The sequence below is a fragment of the Triturus cristatus genome, chromosome 10 (assembly GCF_964204655.1).
Source record: "Triturus cristatus chromosome 10, aTriCri1.1, whole genome shotgun sequence".
Classification (NCBI taxonomy): Eukaryota; Metazoa; Chordata; class Amphibia; order Caudata; family Salamandridae; genus Triturus; species Triturus cristatus.
In genome coordinates this window covers 447664715-447681204 of record NC_140593.1, presented here as the reverse complement: position 1 = coordinate 447681204, position 16490 = coordinate 447664715, and the positions used below count along the sequence as shown (strand labels likewise).

The 16490-nt window shown below is 43.2% G+C and overlaps 1 protein-coding gene across 2 annotated transcripts in view; it reads left to right on the top strand.

Moving 5' to 3' along the window:
- KIF5B (kinesin family member 5B) overlaps positions 1-16490 on the top strand; it is a 721610-nt gene that overhangs the window by 461274 nt on the left and 243846 nt on the right. For both annotated transcript variants that reach the window (XM_085631849.1, XM_085631850.1), the window contains exon 17: positions 9166-9283. In XM_085631849.1, coding sequence (XP_085487975.1) covers positions 9166-9283 — 118 coding nt within the window. The remainder of the gene's footprint in view (positions 1-9165; positions 9284-16490) is intronic.

The window sequence follows — 16490 nt, the reverse complement described above, 5'->3', positions numbered from 1 at the left end:
GGTCAGGGAAGAAGCAACAAAAGCAATAAAAAATAAAAATCTATAGGAAGGACAAGAATTTACTTGGGTGATAGTCAGGCATGTGACACTACACCAAGAGTACGGGTGATACACAAAAGGCCAAAGTTACATACATTTTAACTCTACCGCTGGTGACTACACCATATACGGTAATCTTAGGTAATGTTCCAGTTCCTTCTTCAGGGAAAAATGAAAACCTAGTTTTCTTTTAAGGAACAAAAGCCATAGGCTACTTAGGAAGCAAAACATCATTAACTAATGTAATATAGAAATTAGGCCACCTTGAGTCACAGATCTATAATTTCATCCTTAGGTCCAATCAAGGATACATAAATGTAAGGCTGCCTGTTCCATTAAGGGAAAGGGCAGTAAGTGACTAACTGCAGGTGACACACTTTGATCCTGTAGATCTCTTTTAGTTTTCTGTAATACCATTATAGCCAATTTAGACATGCACTGGTGAAGTGTTGTCTCTCATGTTCACAGCATGAAATATCATTAGCTGTGGAATTTGGTAACCAGAACAAGTTCAACCAACTGTTGCGTAGCGATGGGCATCGTCATGACTATCCCCTCACAACACAGGTAAACTTGTAATAGTATCAAAAGCAGCAACAAAAACAACGAAAACATGCAAAAAATAATAAAAACGCACAAAACGTCAAGCCATCAGATATACTTGCTGTATATCAAGCACAAAAAGCATAGACAAAACAATAGCATATGTAAATAAGCGGTGACACACAACACCATGTCATGTACTTTTATGCACTGTAAACCTGCAGCCCAAAACCCAATATACGGGCCTGTTTAATTTGTCAGGTTTAAAATCCTTACCCTCCTTTTTGACAGTAGATCACCAGGCAATGGAAATCTGCTGTCAAATATAACTTTACTGTCTCTCTTCTAACATACAGGACCAGCAAGAACAATTCATGATAGATCCAAATACACAAAAATAAATTTCCATTACTTAACTGTTACCCTCTTGTCAGTCCTTGCAACATCCAGCCACTTTAGTTTTACCTTTCTAAAAATAAAAATCGTTACACTGACACTCCATATTAATTTGGCACCTAAAATTTCCACTGTGAAAAAGAAGTCTTAATTTGCGATACGTTCTCACTTAGGCATGCAGCCTTAAAAACTTTTCCTTCTTAGGCGCTAAAAAAAAAATTATCTCTATTCCCAGATTATTAAACTACATTTACTGTGAATAATTCACAAAACTTAATGACACGCATACCAGTTTTTAGAATAAATGCTCGTTGCAATCCTATGCAATGGTACACATTTCATTAACCTTAAATAAATCAACGTCTCAGTAGGCCCAGCTAAAGTTAGACTGAACTCCAGCAATTGGGACCGCTTTCTGCCCTAGTCCACTGGCACTGTGAATTGCATTTGCAATGAGTTTTGATATTTTTTTTCATCATTTAGTCACTTGCTTTTCCATCATCATTCACTCCGTTGTTTCACTATTTCATAAGACTGTCTAATCAACCTGCAGGGAATTTAAGGCAATTTCCCAGGTTTCTAATGCTCCTGCTGGGCCATCCGAACCTCTCATAACAGTTTCTCTTATCATACTCAGCTGTTCTTTACATTTAATTGTTTTGTTAACTTTACTAAACGCTGTCGTCCCCTAGATTCCTTTATTCAAGCTCGGTTCGTCGCTTTCATATTAGCATATGAAACTTAGTGCCTCCCGTTAGGTAATTACAATATTTTCACCCCTACTGCTAGAACCTGCAATCTCATCTTTCCCCTCCTACTTACTCAAACCGTTACCACATTCCTTTTGATCCCCTTCGTCAATACAACCTTCCTCACGCTACTCTTCATGTCTTTATTACTCCCTTTCATCATCTCTCTTCCCTCCAAGGCATTCTATTTTCCCAATCGTTCTTCTCCTTTCTACATATTACCTAGTTCTTATAACCGTAGTATCGTGCCCAGCCTAACAGACACAGCTAAAGTTAGAACCTTCAACCCTGATATTAAAACAAGCCTGTGTACTGGCACATTGACTCATCGAATCATAAGAAGGCACAACCTGTGAATATATATCAAACCTAAATATATGCATTTATTGAAGCCTGAGACACTTTAAAAAGTACTCTGAATGAAAGAAAATGCAGTTTAAACAGTGTTTTTACCCTAATTCGACTTTGATTTTTTTGGCATTAAAAAATAAATATCCTACAATTTTTTTGCATAATATGCATTACCAGAATGTCCATTACATAACCCATGAGTCAGGCATTGGAAATAATAACTTATACTTTATAAAAATGAGCTTGTTTGCGCCTGCGCCAAGGGAAAATTGTACACACGAATGCTTGCCATTTTAGTGATGCAACACAACTCAAATCAAATTTTGATGCTAGGAGGCCATAGTATGAGTATTAAGCTTTATAAATATCAAAAAACGATTTTGAAAAGCACTTGTTTTTTTTAAAATAATTTTTCCATGATTAATAATTTTCTTTAAAAAAAAATCCCAATTATTCGTTTTTGTGATAATTCCATGTATAAAAAACAAGCTGCATCCCTTGCCTATCATTTTGGACACATTTAACTCACAAGCCTAAGCGCATAAGCCCAATTTGAAACGCGTCACATTTTTGCGCCACTTTCATTTAAAAGGACGGTTATGCAAAATTCCACCCGTGTTTAACTGGGAAAGTGCTGGCTGAATGAACATTCCTATCAAATATACTGCAGCTGAAAAGTTTGCCTGTGAACATCTAATACAATGCATCTAAGGAAAATGCTGTAAATTTATTTACTTTTGTAAAAATAGATAATTTCGTTTTTGGGGCCTTATTTATATCTATTGAATGTGGTTCTAATTTTATCCTTGAAGCATTTAACGGCAGTTTTGTATATGTGCACAACTGCTCATTCTATAAATTAAATAGCAACACATAGCTATTTTAGCACATCACATTGTTCATTTCTGGATTTTTCCTAAGTTTCTACTTAACATTAATTAACCAACATTTTGCTTAACAGACTGAAAACATCAGAAGACCCACAAACACATATTGAGCTCATTTCAGACATAAACGGAAAGGGGGGTCAAACGGACAATACAGCGTGCTTTAGCCATTTTTCATAAATAGCGCCGTCGCAATATACTTACGGAAGTTGCACTAATGAGAAAACCACATAGACATTTAAACACACAGTTGACTTGCAAATCAATACGCATGACAGAAAGAAAGAACAGCTCACAGACTATACTTGAACCAAACCATTTGCAAATACTAGTTGTAAGTCATATTTACAAGAAACACTTCTCAATAGTATTCCAAAAGGCTGCATAAACAGACCAACAGACAGATGTATTTCCAAGAAGTAGTGAGTGCGCTCAATTCACTAGCTTTGCCTAGCAGAACACCACACAAAATCGTTCTGCATATCTTTATTCATGAAACTGCGCAGAACGAAGGATCCTTGTTTTGTATTATGTCATATTTTAATTCCCTGGGGATACAAAATCACCAAGGAAGAAATATGTTTTTAAATCTAACCTATTTAGATATTTCCCACACTATGGTACCTTTCAAAACAAAGAGCAACACATTTTTCCATGTGAGCTTACAAACAGGCATGCCAAAGATACTGGACTAAACCAAATGGAGAAATATCTCCTCATTACCTGCCTACACAAATTGCAATTCGCATATCCAAACCTATACAAACCAAAAGCTACATTTCCAAATTTGCTAAGATCAGGCATCTTATAGCTCACTAATCTAGCTTCAAAACTTCAAGGGTTTATCTCTAGCAATACACTGGCAAATATGCGAGACCCTTGGGTATGGTAATTGCAATGACCAAATCAACAAACCAAGAAACCAACCCCTCGGCTTTGGTAATTGCGATAACCAAATCAAAGACAAAGAACAAAAGCACTTATACTTAATTCTTATTTTTACTAATCAAAAGGTTATCCAAATTCTAACTGTCAAGTTCTACATAACCAAACGTCTTTTATAATACTCACGCCAAAAAGGGTTCTAATCGGGAGTGACATCTTTTGGAGAGTCAAAGTCAGAAAGATCAGACATATACTGGTCTGCAGAGACAAAGAATCCCCCAGAACCTTGGTGCTCAGAGTAGTACCTGCTTAGTGGATTTCTGTCCTGTTCTTCCCAGTAGATGTCTGTCCTCTGACAAGATCGCTCCTCCAGATAGTCACTTGTATTGATGCCGCGCTGTCGGGCGCCAACTGAATTACCGTGGATTTTAGGACCCCAGCGGTGCCAGGGGTAGCACCCTATGACTTCGTTTTCCATGTTGGCGTAGTATTATAAAATTCCACTCTCATGGTAATATAACAAAGAACTTGGCAAAGAAGCTGAAATATGAAAAGACATCTTTATTAAACTCAAATGAGTGAGACTACGTCGCACAGAAGCCTTAGCAACTGAATGAGGCAGTCTCCAGAACAAAAACCAGTCTTCTCTTTTATGGAGAATATTACGCTCTGGGCAATACCGCCCTTCTCTTGCAGTTGGTCATTCACATATTTTACTTCAAAGAACAAGCAGAGTCATGATTACAATCCCACATTTCAGTTCAACCAGCCCGCAATTATTTACCCAGCAAGGCTCAGATCCCTCATCAGATATCAGCAGGCCCCAATAAACACGGGCACCTCCTGTTTGTAAAACAAGCCATAAAGCAGGAAGAGTCAGGTGTGAAAGAGATTAGTCAGGGTTCGTGTGGGAAGAAGGAATTTATGATGCCTCCCTGCCCTGATGCTAATCCCATTTGGCCGCAGTAAAAGGAACCGGCCGGACAGGGCTGACCTCGGGCAGTGGAGTCAGTTTGCACAGGTCAGAGAGAAGTCAAAGTAAAGTGTAGCCTATGTGAGGGCAACTATAAGATGGCCACCGCTCCAAGATGGAACCCACGGAGTCAATGTATAATAACGTATACATAGTGCATTCATAGCTAAAACGTTACACAAAGCACTTGTGCATACCGCATTGACCATTCGCGGTTCGCTAATACCGGGATAGACAGGGGTAGGGCCCTGCCTCCTACGCGGTCCCAAATTTTAAAGTACGACAACAATAATGCATTGAGTTCAATTGAAGTTTCAAGTTATTTACAATAGATTACTTTTAGGATTACTTTTGGGATTCCAGGACTGAATCCTAGATTCTCTCCTGGGTCAGTACTTAGAAACAAGTGATAAAAGTCGACTTAGTTACTGTTATGATTTTTAGACAATATTTTGCTATTTTAAAAGTTGACAGAAAATATTTAATAGAAAACAGTCAATGATTCCCTATGGAAGAAAATTCAAGTTGCAGGTATAGTATGTTCTCGTTACAGTTGTAATCCAATACTGGGTGCCTAGACTCAGTACTGGGACCTTTATCCAAAACAGGTAAGTAATTACGTTTTCACAATTTACTCGATTTTTAAAAAATATTTAAAGTTTGCAGAAATCGACACTTAGAAGAAATTTCAAAGCAAAACAGTCAATGGTTTCCTATGGAAGAAAAATTGGGATACTGGTAAGTACGGTTGTGAATATTTTTCAGAGTCAGTGCTGGGCACCAAGATCCAGCACTGGGAGCTCACCTAATAGCAGGTGAGTATTTTCGTTTTCGTTACTCGGCTGATTTTTGGTGAATATTTTAATTTTTGAAAAGTCCCCACTTAGAAGAAATTTCAGGAAAAACCAGTCAATGTTACCCTATGGAGAAAATTGAGTTATCGGCTTTAAGGTAAGTACTCGACTGGCAGAGTTCAGGTTCTGGGCATAGACTCAGGGGTCTCCCAGGGTCAGGTAGGTACAGTTGTTATACCCTCAGCGGCACAGGGGCAGCCGGGCGCAGAGAGAGTTAGGCCCAATGTTATCATATGGGAGGCAGGGGGGCCTTGGTTGGTGGCTGCTGAGTAGCAGGCCACACGGCAGTGGGAGCTGGGCTCCTGGTCACTTGCTCAGGGCAAATGGGGAAGTAGATAGGTGTAGAGGTTACACTGCCAGGGCCACTCGGGCGGCTGGGTGCAGGGTGCTTTTGAGCCTTCGGGCGCTCAATTGATTTCAATGGGAAAGCTCCGGTTTAGAAAAAGACTGCAAGCTCGGGGACGAAGATTCTTCAGGTGCCACCACCACTTCGAGAGGTAAGTTGGGTAGTTGGAGGATAGGTAGGTACCCCGGAGTTGGGCACAGGGGGCGGCGGGGCGCCGGGTGCGAGGTGCCTTTTGGTGTCAGGAAATCTTACCCTGTGTTGATCGCGGTTGGGGGGGGGGGGGGGGCACCTGGTTCTGAGGCTGACTCGGGGTCACAGTCGATGTGGGGTCGTCCTCGTGGTCTTTGTTAACTCCGGCACAGGCCAGGCTTGGCGGTTGCAGAGTGTGAAGGGTTCGCAGTTCCGGGCTGATGCCTGGGGAAGCTCACAGAGGCGGCATGCCTTTGAAGCTTCCCCCTGCCCATCCTGGGGGAGGAGATTTAGCACCTCGCCCAGGATGTGCATTGTTGTAGGCCCAGGAGAGCAGGGGCTCTCCTACCCAGGGTTCCAGCAACATGTCTGCTGTGTGGCAGCCTAGGCAGCCTCACAGACCAGACTTGGATTGTAGGTTAGGTTTCAGGGGGCATCTCTAAGATGCCCTCTGGGGTGCTTGGTACATTAATTCCCACACTGGCATCAGTGCGGGTTTAATGTGCTGAGAAGTTTGATACCAAACTTCTCAGTCTTCAGTGTTGCCATTATGGTGCTGTGGAGTTCGTGTTTGACGAGCTCTCAGCACCATGTACTCTTAAATGGCAGCACTGCACTTACAGTGCCCAGGAATGGACCTGGGTACTGTAGGGGCACAGGGCTCATGCTCCAGTGCCCACACCACTGGCATGGGGCACCCAGCTAGAGGGGTGGCTGATGTATGTCGGGGCAGTGTAGGTGGTGTGCATGGCACACACAGATGTGTGCCATGTCGACTGTTTGTTTTGTCTTGTACCCAGACACTCAGCCTGCAAGGGCAGTGTGTGTGTGGTAGGGTACAGGGCCTCTAAGGGTGTCACAATGAGTGCTGCAGCCCTTAGAGGCCTTCCCTGGTCACAAGGCCCTGGGTACCTAGGGTACCATTTACCAGGGGCTGACATGTGGCCAGGGTTTGCCAAATTGGGTTTTGGCTGTTAGGCAGTTTTTAGGGAAGGAACACAGGCCCTGGGCACCTGATTGGCAGGAGCCCAGGGCACAACAAGGAAAAGTGCATCAGCTATCAGGCAAAAAAGGGGGGGTTAATGCAACAGAAACCCACTTTCTTACAACCCCTCTGTTGATAAATTGATTCATAATTAGCAGCACAATCTAGTCAGCTGAATGTTTGTTCCATTAAGGGGACTCTTTTTTCATATTTAGATACAATATGGCTGACAGTTACCAGAAGTCGAGACACCTAGCTGAACCCAGCCCAAAATCTCTTAGCGATGCAAGCCCACGCTATATGATAATTCTGCATTTCCTCAGACAGTGGTAGATAATGAAATTAGCATTTCTGCACAAATTCTTGAATTTACTGTGGAATAACTGGTCTCATAACATTAATGCAAAAGTTATAATGAGTTTTCATAAACAATGGTCCTTTCAGTTAGCCTAAAAGTAGAGTTCTAGTTGTTGGTTGCTCCATATTGGGCAGCCCAGTGGTTTCAAATAAAATCTGGCAAAGACAGCCCAATCATTCAATATTATTTGTCCTCTTGTTTCTTTCATGGCAACCTACCCTCCTTCTAAGCCAACATTAAAGCATCAACTGTCTTATTAATCACTATTGAACATGAACAAAAAGGATATTAAGGAGTTACATTTAATTTGACAAAAGGCATGTTTGGTACATTATCCCGTCAGTGATAGGCAGAGGACGAGAGATCCAGGTGCTCAGTTGTTTCTTCTTTCATGTTGTATTGCACTTCTCTTCAAACAACAGTTCATAGTTGTTCAGGACTATTATGCCTAAATAACTTAAGGAATTTTTTATTTTACTCCTTGTATCAGGGATCACTGGAGGCCTACCCCAAGATATAATCTTTTTCTTGATTATTGTATTTTAATGTAATTGCATCTATATAGCGCTTTCTACCCCTGACAAGGTGTGAATCACTTTATGGCGAGTAGAACGATACTCTGTAGCCCATAGTTGATGGTTAATCTAGTGGTTAGTTATTTTCTATATTTGTTGGTTATTGGGTTAGTCTTGTGCGCTAATGAGACTGAAGAATTTCTTCCATTTTTAAGTGATGTATTAAGTTTATATGAGTTAGATGTAACTATCAGAGTGAGTTAATCCAAGTGTAAAAAAGAGGGATGGATAAATGGGGTAGAGAAGGAGGATAGATGTTGAGAGATAGCAATGAGAGGTTAACAGATCGAGAAGTTGTGTTTTATGGTAGTGGGGTGGGAAAATAGGTTGGAAAAGTATTGGTATTGCAGGAATTATTACTCAGAAGGAAGGTTTGATTTCTAAGGAGGGGTATGGTTAGTTTATTGAATTATAGTAGAAGTGAAGGCTGTAGGCCATATGGCTTGACAGTTCTCCAAAATTACTGTAGGGTGAACACAGTATTTTGGAAAATTACTGATTTGTCTATAATTAAATTATCAGCATGAAGATCGATCTTTGGCCTTTTTTGTTGAAAACAAAAAGAGGGATGCCCTGAAGAGTAGAGAGTGTCTTAGCCACTGACTCCAAAAAGATTTTAAAATACTAGTGAGAGAGGGCACCTCTTTTCGAACACTCTACAGCACGTGTGGGTGCAAAATGAAACCTAGATTCATCACAATGACCAGCCTAGTCATGACACTGCATCACTTTCTCTCTACCGTGAAATAGGTCATGTAAATTCCTTGACTGTTCCAGTGTTTGAAAATTCTGGGCATGATTTTGGAAGGTTAAGCCTGCTGGGGAATTGAATCAAATCCTCTACACCATCATCCCTCAGGAGTTTCAAACATTGCCTATTATTTTGTGGCCAAGCCCCTCCCCAAAAGAAAAATAAGCACCAGGCAGCTGTGGTTATTCATCTTTTGCATAGTTTGCATAGTTTGAATTTCTTTTTAATATATGGCTGTTGAGAAGAAAAAAAAACTGCAACTTTTATCTTCCCTTACCCAAAAGCATGAAGCAAAGATCAAGTCCCTGACAGAATATCTGCAAAATGTGGAGCAGAAGAAACGGCAGCTGGAAGAGTCGGTGGATTCTCTCAATGAAGAACTTGTCAAACTAAGAGCACAAGGTAGGTGTTCCAATTTACACCTTTTAGGCCAGAATTGCAAATATTTTTAATATATATTTTTCATTTGTTGCACAACATTAAGTTAATTGTAGGACATTATTCAGCAGCTGTTACTTGTGTTTCTTAAAGTCTGACATAACTGAAGACATTTGGTATCATTCTTTTATAACTTTTTGAATGACTTGATAAATTGGACTGTGTTGAGGTTGTATGTCAGAATATTATATACAGTATATGTTCTGACATCAATGTTTTGTGTCCTGTATATGGTTTTCAAAAATATTGTCCCTATGGGTGTAGATTATCTTTTTTCAACATCAGAGGGCTTTTTTTGTAAACAGTATTTATAATACGTTTTTTGGCAATTCTCTGGCTAGGTTATTGTGATTCGCATAAAAGCTTCATCTATAGGAACATAGGCCACACTCACTTGTAAGTGTTAATATTGCTAATTTGTGGTGTAACTGTCTGAATGAAATAAACCTACATTTGTCATGACCACACCTAAGTTCATAATAAATACTGTGGCCTTTGAGTTCATGGATGTGGTACAACTTAATGATGGCTCGCAATGCATTCTTATCTCCAACTCATTACATCAATATTGTTTGTGATGGTAGAGTTTTTCAGTAGTCATCCCTTTGCCATTTCTTGAATATCAATAGCAGATTTACCCATCCTGTCCTAAAACATCCTAAAACCTCCCACCAACTGTCCGTTCCCCAAACTGTTGTGATGTAGGACTGCAGGCTCAATCTGATAGAGACGTCTAGTCGCAGATCCCCTTACCTTCTAATAATCCAAGATGCCAGACTGAATCCGGAAGCTTTGTGAGCAGTGCCTCCTGCACGCCGGTAGGTGGCGTCGTTCGGCTCCATGTGGCATTGTCCGCGTCAGAAGTGATATGTGCGGTGCCTATATAGGCGCCACCCCAGCGCTCTGTTTACAGTTCTTTACTTTCCTCATCAGTCAGCACAGATCCGGAAAGAGCTGCCCCCAGTCTTTTTTTGACTGACTTTTCTTAAACTTTTTGTTGATTTTTTTGAGACTTGTCTCCTGGTGCATCGAGGAAGTTCACTAGGAAAGCTGGCTCCAAGTCATGTGGCGCCTGCCACCGATGGAGGTCGGTGACGGGCCCACATTTGGTGTGCCTCTGGTGTTTGAAGTTTGACCACAACACCAAGACCTGGGACGAATGGCGCTCCTTGCACCCAAGGCCTTGATGGAAGGGGTCCCTCTAGCTCCTTGACGTGCGACACCGCAATACTCATGATCTCGGTCGGGAGTAATGTCCTGGGATCGGTTGCGGACCCACTCCAATCGCTCTTCGTCTGTCAAGGTCACTGGTGAAGTCCAATGACGCAAGTTGTTGGAGAGAGCTTCGACTTCGCCCCATCCGTCGAAGTCATCCGATGAGCTGAGGGAGCATCTGCACTCAATGCTTAGCTCTGTGGTGGAGCCTGCACCTGGTCTATCTCCTCTCCTTCCAAAGTTTCTGGGAGTCTGAGTGACCCCCCCCCCCACCCAGTTATGTGATTTACTCCTCATATTTGGGCATCCCCTAACTGGGTGGGCATCCCGTTTCCACTGGAGCGCCTTTGGGGCGTCTCGGGAGAGGCCCCCACTAGTCTTTCGCCAGCGGGTTTGCCACCGCTGCCAGTCGGGCCCTTTGGATCCATGGATGGATCTGGAGTGGCACCGTTCGAGCCACCTCAACCTTTCCTAGCACTGGCTCAAGTGCCGACGCCCTGAGTGGCGCCGACGCCCCACAACTGCGCAATTCCCGACTTCAACACGAAGCCGGAGAGGCATCATCCAACCCAGGCTCCATCACTGATTGGTGGCAGACTCGTCATGATGAAGCCAGTGCCTTATTCGTGTGATATGACTGGATTAGGAGACAAATGGGAGGGTGTCTGTGGACCCTTTGGATAAGAGTTAGATGAGCCCACGCACAACTGGTATGAGAACCTGGCATGTACCAGTGGTCTCAACCCCCCCGACACTGGCCTGGTCTCCCCGTTACCAGGTTCTTTTCTTTATTCTTTCATAGCCCAGCAGGACTCTTATTTGGACATCTTAAAAGGCTTTTTTTCTGCCATCTCAGCATTTTTGTGGTTGCCAGATCAGCTATCCCTATTCAAGCTCCCTATCGTACATACGTTTTTGAAAGCTCTCCAACAGATATTCCCACCTTCACCCTTCATTATGCCTCACTGGGACCTCAATTTAGTCCAACCTTTTCTCATGCACGCTACTTTCTAGCCGTTACACAACTTTCCTTACTTTAAAAACTGTATATTTAGTGACAATAACATCTGCCCTGAGGGTCAGTGAGCTAGAGGCTTTGTCATCTCAGCCTCTGTACCTTAACGTCTACCCCAACAAGGTGCTTCTTCAGACTAGTGCATCCTCCCTACCAAAGGTGGACACTCCCTTTCGTGTCCGCTGAGGATCTTTAGGGGCATTTCTGTCTGTGGATTGGGTGGACTTTTTCCCCAATAGTTCATAGGAACTGTAGTTTTGATTATTGTTTTATGTTTCACAAATGGTTTTAATGGCTGCTTATATAGAGTAAAGTAAAGAGAACAGCCTATGTGTTGCAGCCCAACGTCCTGTAAGGTATTGCTTGGGTATCTATTCTAAGATAAGGAGTCTGCGGCTCGAAGTCTTTATCAGATGAACAAATTACTTAACTTTCGTAATGCCTTATCTGGTAGAGACTCTAGCCACAGATGCCTCACCAATGTGCTCATTCTCCCTGCTCAGCGAACAGATACCCAATGCAGTTCAGTTTCCCTTCCTTGACGCACCAGTAGCCAGTGTTCTTCGTGGCTCCGTTCTTCTGGCGTGGTAAGTCGTGAAAATAAACTGACGTCTACTTGCTAGAGTGGTGCCTATATAGGCACTGCACACGTCACGTTCGGTGTGGATGACGCCACGCGGAGCTGAAAGACGCCACCTACCAGCTCGCAGCGGAACTTCCCACAAAAAGTGTCCATATCCAGTCTGACGTTTGAGGATTATTCTAGGATAAGGAATCTGCAGCTAGATAGTCTTTACCAGATAAGGCATTACTGAAGGTACTTAACTTGTTCAATAGGTACACTGTATACTCTGATCTTCTTGAAACACCTACTTGAGAAAGTCTACCTCAGTCTAGTTGGATATGTAAGTTTGCTTTGAATTCTTATTGGAGAATTTAGAAAAGTCAGAAAAGTTTCGATTCTTTGAAGATATGTTTGGGTAATAATTTTGTTTAAAATAAGTCTTCCCTAAACATGTATAAAGCAACAGTGTTTTTAATGAAGATTCTCATGACAGATTGCAGCTGTAATTGCTGGTTAGTATCTTTCTTATTTCCACGTCTTGGCTTTGATTAATGCAGTTGGACCAGATCCTATGCAGGAATGACCGTTTGGAAGTGGAGGACTCGAAAACCAGATAGTCTAATCAAAAGTATTCTTCAGCAAGGCATGACAAAAATGGTATTCTGCAATTAAGCTAACATCCAGTGCTTAGTGCCTGCTGGGCTGTGTAGTAACTCAGTTGCTTTTCACAGCATATCATTAGAGCTATGTCAGTGAGAGCTGTGGAAGCTTTTGCCTCAACAGTGTCCATGTGGGTCCTAAAGAGTTGGAATACTGTAGCAAGCTGGCTCTCTATATAGTGTATCAAATTGAGGTGCACTGTGCACAGAGTCCAGGTATCCCTTATTAGTGTATGGGGCTTGCTTTAACAATTCCAAGGTGCTCTATTTGTGGTAGTGTGGTTGAGCAGCCCTAGGCTTATCCTGGGGGAGTGCTAGGCATTTGTTGCACACTCAGAGTCAATAAATGAGACACACACTCCATAAGAAAATCCGACACCAATTTAGAAATCTAACCTAGATTTTTATATTAATTTAGACACCAAGATCTTGAAAATTAGCTAAGTACTTTTCGAGTTAGCGATTTACAGAAACACAGAAAATACTGTTGTCAGATTTGAGGCATGAGCCTCGAATGCGGTAATGTTATTCTATGGTAGAAACATACACTGCAAAGGGGGTACAAGTTAGTTTTTTACCCCGGTGTTTTACATATCGCAAACTTGACCCGAAGGTATCGAGTATCGGAGCGCTTTACATGAGCGCCAGTTTCATTACAGACGGACACATTAATTTTTGTTATGCACGGGGAGATTAAATGATTTGCCCAGAATCCCAGGATGTTGAGCGTTGTTGCTGAGACTCTAACCTGGTTCTCAAGATTTGAAGTCGACCGCCCTAGCCGCTAGGCCATATTCTCTCCTCTCCATATCCTAGGTTTGTTCTTCTAGACTTAAGTTAAATAGGGACCAAGGTCCTTTGAACCGCCAGCAGTTTCGGTTTACCTGCCGTGGCTGTCCAGGTGCAAAGGTGCTGGTCGCAAGGGTAGCCTCGAATGCTACTGCTGAAGTCAATGGGAAAACCTGTAACAAGAAAGCAGCTGCAAGTGGGGACTAGTGGACCAGTCCAGCAGAACCCAAAGGGGAGCTTGGCTCTTGAGGGTCTCTGGAGCAAGGGTGCACTGTCAGTAGGCTTGGACTTGGGCTGGGGTGCAGAGGTATTGTGTCCAGCGGGTTGCTTGCGTTGGAGGCTCTCACTGGTCGACCTGGAGATAGGGACAAAACAGGACGACAGGACCACTCTTGATGATGGCCTCTGTGATGCTGACGACTCATGTCCATAGGTCTGTCTTGGTGTTGGTGCCCATGCAGGACACTAAACAGGCCTTGGCTGCTACAAGGGCTCAGGTACCCCAGGTATTGGGGCAGGGCGGCTCCTGGGGCTCCTAGCATATCCAAACTTGGTAGGGAGACGGATCCCACCTTCTGGAGCATGAAGACCTTCCCCTGGGATACTGCTTCCGTGGTGTGTAAGGAAGTGGGTTTCTGTTGCAGTAACCCCCCCACTTTTTGCCTGATAACTGATGTACTTTTCCTTGGTGTGCCCTGGGCTCCTGCCAATCAGGTGCCCAGGGCCTGTGTTCCTTCCCTAAAAACTGCTTAACAGCCAAAACCCAATTGGCATCTCTGGTCACATGTCAGCCCCTGGTAAATGGTACCCTAGGTACCCAGGGCCTTGTGACCAGAGAAGGCCCCTAAGGGCAGCAGCACTTTATTGTGCCACCCTTAGAGGCCCTGTACCCTGACACACACACACACACACTGCCTTTGCAGGCTGAGTGTCTTGGTGCAGAACAAAATAAAGAGTCGACATGGCCCACATCCCTGTGTGCCATGCTCACAACACACACTGCCCTGGCATACCTCAGTCACCCCTCTAGCTGGGTGCCCTATGCCAGTGGTGTGGGCACAGGTGCATGAGCCCTGTGCCCCTACAGTACCCAGGTCCACCTCTATTCTACCCCTATGGGCAAATATTGTTAACGCCTCTCTGAGGCAAGGCTCCATACCTGACTGCCTTAAAATAGGGTAGGTCACATCTATACTAAAGAAAGCCAACTCCCTCTCCACAGACCTCAACAACTATCGCCCTATATCCAACATCCCCACTCTGGCGAAACTATTGGAAAAATATGTGCAAATTCAACTCTGCAACCACATTGAGAATTTCAACCTGCTAAATAAACACTAATCCGGCTTCCGTCAAGGCCACAGTACCGAACCAGCACTCACCCACATAATGGATGACGTTTTAAAAATGTTAGATCATAATGAATCGTGCCTATTGATACTTCTTGACCTATCTTCTGATTTCGACACAGTTAAACACGACAATCTACTGTCCCTACTTGAACGAAGGATGGGCCTAACCGGTCCAGTGTTACAATGGTTCACCTCCTTCCTAAGCAACGGAACGCAAAAATCAAGATGAAGCAATCATTATCTCAACCATCCATGGTCACCCTAGGAGTTCCACAGGGATCAGCACTATCACCAATCCCTTTTAATCTTCTCATGGAACCCCTCGCCAATGCTCTGAATTCTGCAAACATTCTATATCACCTATACGTGGACGACACACAACTATATATGAAAATCTCCTCACCAGATGACTTCATCTCCCTCAACGCCATTCTTCATAATACCCAAAGTTGGCTCAATGGCAACCACTTTATGCTCACCACCAAGAAAACTGAATTCCTCCTCATCTCCCCTCCCAATCACACACCCAAGATAGACTTATGGCTGAAGCATCTAACGTCCTTCAATTGCGCTCCACACATCATTGACTCCGCAAAATCCCTGGGAGTCACCCTGGACAAACATTTAAGTATGCAGGCGCAAATCTACAATGCCACCAAGGGAGCCAATTATCAGTTGAGTATCCTAAAGAATCTTAAACCCTTCTTCCCACAGACTGATCTAAAAAGGGCTAGTACTACCGAGACTGGACTATGGAAGCACCACTCTATGCGGTCTTCCAAAATATAAGCTAGCACCGCTCAGGGCGTCACTTAACGCTGCGGCCAGGCTGGTCCCCGGAATAAAAAGAAATAACCACATCACCCCGGCCTTGAAGGCTCTGAACTGGCTACCCTACAAGGCGAGAATACAACTAAAGATCGCCTGCATGACACATAAAGCCCTACATAACAACACCCCCAGCTATTTAGCACAAAAGCTGGAGCAGTCGGGAGGATGCAGACATTCGTGAAGCTCGAGCTCACTACTACTAAAACCTCAATCCTTCCACAAAAAGAGAGCTGGGTGCAGAGCTTTCTCAGGGATCGTCCGAAGATTTGGAACACCCTTCCCCCAGATGTACGAAGAATCTCCTCCTTTGCTGCCTTTAAAAAAGAAGCGAAAATGCTTCTAATGAACAAATTAACATCCTAAAACTTTAACTGATGACTTTTGCCACTGATTGTATCCAAACACCAATGTCTACCTTTTTTGTATTGTATGCGATTTCCGATTGTATGTAAAAAGTGTGTGATAACAGTGTACTGCAAAGCGCTCTGATACCTCTGTGGGACATGTTCGCACTATATAAAACTTTATCAATATGTGCAGTGCTGCCATTAAGAGTATATAGTGCTGGGAGGTCGTCAATACGAACTCCACAGCACCATGATGGCTACACTGAAGACTGAGAAGTTTGTTATCAGCATAGTAAACCCACACTGATGGCAGTGTGGGGATTTACTGTAAGATGCATGACAGAGGGCAACTAAGAGTTGCCCCCTGAACCTAACCTACAATCCACGTCTGGTCTGAG